The sequence below is a fragment of the Morus notabilis genome, unplaced genomic scaffold (assembly GCF_000414095.1).
Source record: "Morus notabilis unplaced genomic scaffold, ASM41409v2 Scaffold508, whole genome shotgun sequence".
In the NCBI taxonomy this organism is placed as follows: Eukaryota; Viridiplantae; Streptophyta; class Magnoliopsida; order Rosales; family Moraceae; genus Morus; species Morus notabilis.
Window position 1 is genome coordinate 300,857 of NW_010361936.1, and position 5,324 is coordinate 306,180.

The following is a 5,324-nucleotide window of genomic DNA, read 5'->3' on the forward strand; positions in this document are numbered from 1 at the left end:
AAATTCAATTCCAAATAAAGTATCATCTTAGTTTCCTTTTTGAATTTAATTGGAAAACTTGCCGAACAAGTAAACTGAATTACTTGAAAAGCAAGTAACTAAATCCCAGTGGGATTTTTCTCAGTGTCACATGCCCTCTGTGGTCCTACCACAATGTGTGACAAAATAATTAAATAATCAATTATTTAATATATAAATAATTCTCAATTAATTATTCGTGAGTGAAAAAAATCCCGATAATTCATCTTGTCTTGCAAATAATACAAGGATGACAGGGGGACTTATGGACCTATAATTTTGAGCTACAATAAAATTAATATTTAATTAATTCTATTAATTCTAAAAGTTACTCCACTAAAAACTTAGAATTGCACTATCGAATTTATAGACTTTCTTTACTTCTAAGAACTTGAAGTGTCCATTTGATATAGTCACTACATATAGATCTCTCATCCATAAATAATTCATAATTAGAGCTAGCATTGATTCTCTAATGAATAGTGTATTCATAAAACACATTCACGAAAACGAGCTCGTTACTTATTCAAAGTACCGAATCAACTCTCAAGGGAATTATTTATCTGCTTCTTCAAAGAAGAAGGAATGGATTCCATCTTGTATATTAGCATTCTCGGCTATCCATTTTATCATGTTCCCAAGATACAAGGAATATGATTTAGGATATCGAAATCCGTATTGAGTAAATCAAAGAACACGAATCCATAAATAGGAGTCTACTAACAACTCACAATTAAGATCATTCTATATATGACAATCGGTAGACTCAAATTTGATTTTTCATATTTAACAGAAATTATCAGAAAATCAAATTGTGTTTGTGTCCTAGTTCTACATAATCTCATTATGCATAATACACTCATTCAATATCCCTCTATATTGATGATGCGGATAACACCATTCCATTCTTAATTAGAATGACATGTATTAGTAATGTTTTAATTAATAATTCTAAAACTTTAATTAAATTCAGTACAAACATCGTTTCAATTATTATCCTTAGATATTATCTTCTCGTATATAATACTTATAGACAATATTTAAGGTTACATAAATAATCGAAGAATTTTCAATGATATTCATACAATAATCAATAATACATACACATAAATAATGAATAAACTATTTTTGTTAATTAAATATTACATCTCATGCTTAAGGACACCTTTCTCAACAATTAATTAATAAAATTAATTTATTATTACATAAATTAATATAATCTATAGCGTATTCAAAAGGTTTTGTGAAAATTTTTTATTATACACGATCCGCACTACCACGCTTCCGCACTCGAAAATGTTTCAAAAACTAACAAATAGTGCAGATAGCACTATTCCATTCTAAATGGGAATGACATGTATTAATAATGTTTTAATTAAAGATTCTGAGCTTTAATTAAATTCATTACGAACATCATTTTGATTATTATCCTTAAACATTATCCTCTCTCATATAACACTTATATACAATGTTTGAGGTCACATAAATAATCATGGAATTTTCATTGATATTCATAAAATGTTCATAAATATATGCACATAAAATAATGAATAAACTCTTTTATTACAAAAATAATAAATATCCTATTACATCTCAAGCTTCTAGGACACCATTCCCAACAGTTACTTCCATCATCTTCATGATCAATATCAACGTCATTCCTTTCCGTTCCCCTAACCGCTGAAGATGAATTTGGAACCTCTTCACCGTGCCATATCCATGTTTGATAAGTACAATCAATGCCATATCAGAACAAATGGAATCTAAGATCTTGCATCAATTATATTCTTTGCAAAGGAAATAAATTCTTCAACCCCTTTCTCATATTCATTACTCAACCTATTTGTAAACATTCATTTTCTATCCATGGCTACACAACAAAACCAAACAATAAATATCTCACTTACACAAACACATAAATTATAGTCCATTTCTAACAAAGCAAGACAAACATCAAAGACACAAGATCCATATATTACTCAAAATCATAAAACCTAAACAAATTTCATCATCTACATACCGAATTCAAGACACACAACAAAACCCAACACCCATATTACTGCATGTCTCAAAACCTAAATTAGTTTCATCATCAACATCAACAAATTTTATCACACAACAAACACCCAACATCAATAATACTCAAAACCATAAAACTTAAACAAATTCAAGACAAACAATAAAAAGCCAACATCCATAAAACTCAAGACTACAAAACCTAAACAAATTTCATCATCTACCAAACAAATTCAAAATCATCTATCAAACAAATTGAAGACAAACAACAAAAACTCAACATCCATAAAACTCAAAACCATAAAACCTAAACAAATTCCATCATCTACCTAACAAATTCAAGATAAACAACAAAAACCCAACATCCATAATACTCAAAACCACAAAACTTAAGTTAATTTCATCATCAACCTAACAAATTTTACCAAAAAACATAAATCCAACATTCATATTACTCAAATTTATATAAAAAGGAGAAGATTAATTAAATTTACTTGAGGTTCTTCGCGGATTTGTGGACAAGACGGTGGCAGTCAGCGGCGAACGGAAGGAAGAATGACACTATTTGGGCTAGCAGTGCAGTCTGGGCAGAGAGATTGACGGAATGGACTGGCGTTTTGATTTTTGAGTGAATTTTTGCGAAATGAAAATTCAACAGGGGTTGAAAACAAATTTAGACAACGGTTTCCGTAGAAACCGTCATTATATATGTGAACATTAGACCATGGTTTTTATAAAAATCGTCGTCTAAACCTGCCCGTTTGGAGGTCATGTTTTTAAGTGCACATTAGACGACAGTCATCTTATAGGAGTCGTTAAACGTTAAATGTCAAGTTTTTTTGTAGTGGCTTAAAATCAAGCATAAAGGACAGCAACAAAATTTCCTTATTAAATCAATTGTAACAGCTAGCACAACACAAACATATGTAATAACCTTATATATACATTATTACATATCTCTTTATTACTATATGTATATATGTATAATAATTTATGGAAGTATGGCCAAACCAATGGAAGCCTAGCTCAAAACTTGTCGCTTTAAATCCTGCGCACTTACAAATGTTCCATGAAACCCATAAGGAACTCTAGCTGGTAACTTCACTGAAGCAACTTGTTTCATGCTTGAAGCTTTCACAACCACCAATTCTGATTTCTCCTCCACTTCATCCGTCACAAACCCCACCAAGTATCCATCATCATCATCATCATAACCTTGATCATCTTCATTTACCACAATATTTTCTATCTTTCCCGGCACGTAAAATGGCTCACCCCCGTACCGACCGGTCCGGTACAAATATTTCTCAACCCGACCGGTTTCAAAGTCCACCTTGGCAATGCCGGAACACCTCGGCCACGGTTCCGCTATTGCCAAGTACACGTACCTTGTCTTCTGCCCTAAAAGCCTCCTATTTACTTGCCCTCCTTCCAAATTTACACCCGGCAAAATGACCCGTCGGGTCGACTTCCGGGTCCTCGGGTTTATCCGAATCTCGGTTAATTCACTCCGAAGCGGGTCCTTTTCGTAATCAGCAAAAATCGAATCCGCGGGACTCATGCACGACCCGATCACAACAATGATCTCATCACCATTGGCGGAATCCTCCTCCCACGCATTCCACAAGTGGAAGCAAAAGCAATCCTCGACGTCAACCCACCTGATCGCGGATGAACCGACGTCGTTTTTTGACAAAATTCCGAACCGCGGCTGCTTGCTACGGTCGTAAACCACAGGCGACCCGCCCCGAATCATCCCGGATAACTTGAATACCACTTGGTGGTCCGGAACAATTACGTGATTCCTCGTTATGGCGAAGTCATGAATCATCGTAGGTTGCCCCAGCGCGATTCCCAAGTCACGTGTCTTTTTGCCGCACTTGTCATACCTGAAGTACTTCAGGTACGGCCGTTTCAACACGTCGTAGCTCAGCGCGTGTAGGTCACCCGTCACCGGGTCCACCTTAGGATGTGCAATCACGGGACAATTAAGTTGACCATCGAAATTAAACCGTCCGATTGTCTCGAGATCTCCGTCACCGTTGATCTTCACATGGTACGGAAGATCATCCTCGGACATGGCCAACAACCGGCCGTTGAAGTAGACGAGCCCAGCATTGGCCACGCCGGTGCCACGCGCCGCGTCGATCAAGCCGATCCCGGCTCGAGCGAAGAACAACGCTAGCCGAGCCAGGCCTGAGTGCCCATGGAGCTCCCCGATCGGCTTGGGGAACACCGCGCGCCCCACCCGAGATTCTTGCTCGAGCCGGCTCGTGCGCGTGTACCTACAGCAATAGCTTGCGCGACTGGGGGAGTTGTCCAGCATCACGGCGTGTATCATACCGTCGCCGTCGAACAAGTGGTGGCCACCTGAGGGCGCGTGGAGGGGATTCGCGCCGTTTCTGAGGTAGACGCCACGTAAGCAAGCCGGGATTTCGCCCACAACTTCTAGACGGTGCTGAACCGGACACTCCTGAACCGGAGCGAAGTTTCCCGACAACTGAACCGCCGGGTCTACAGTTTTTGGAAACTTATGGGCTCTCTCTAACGGCCCAATTAATGAGATTTCTACGGTGTCGAGAACCGATGCTGCTAATCTCTGGACCGGGTTCAGGTAAGTTAATGGAGAGTTGGGTTCGACCGGTTCGAGTTCTGGGGTTGGTTGACGCAATGGTTTGGTGATCTCTAACGGCCCTGGAAACGACGGCGTTTTGTGGGGTTTCCGGGGCAGAGTTTTGGTTTTGGAAGGGTTGATGAGAATTTTGCATGTGATTAATGAAAACAAGGTGGAGCTTTTCAAATTGGGGTGAATTTTAGTGAAGCTTTGTGGGGTGGTATTTGTGAATTGTGAAGAGACTTGCATGGCGAGAGAGAGAGAGAGAGAGAGAGAGAGAGAGAGAGAGAGAGAGAGAGAGAGAGTAGATGTGTATGTTTGGTATGCGAGAGTAGATGTGTATGTGTATTTATAGGAAACTTAAGAGTACAGGTACAATTCAAAAAAAAGATAGAAAAAAAAAAAGAAAATTTACAAGTGGGCGATTTCTAGCAAAAGAAGAGGTGAGTTAGACACGTAGATAGTTGCGTTTTGAAAACAAGAATTGGTTCACCGGCAAAAGGCCAATACTTCTACCATGTTATGCCTCTGAAATAGTTATAAGAGAGATGGAAAAGGTAGAAATAGATTTTTGGAAATGCTTAATCAATATGGAAATGTCTTTGTAGCTATGGAAAAAAATAAGAGATTTTTTTCCCTAGGACCTCTTTACTGTACTGGTCAATTTTTTATCGTT

The 5,324-nt window shown here is 37.8% G+C and overlaps 1 protein-coding gene across 1 annotated transcript; it reads right to left on the reverse strand.

Moving 5' to 3' along the window:
- Positions 1-3,055: 3,055 nt before the first annotated feature.
- Positions 3,056-4,897, reverse strand: LOC21400902 (9-cis-epoxycarotenoid dioxygenase NCED6, chloroplastic). Its single transcript, XM_024167401.1, has one exon. The coding sequence runs from the start codon at positions 4,895-4,897 to the stop codon at positions 3,056-3,058; it is 1,842 nt and encodes a 613-aa protein (XP_024023169.1).
- Between the last annotated feature and the right edge of the window lie 427 nt (positions 4,898-5,324).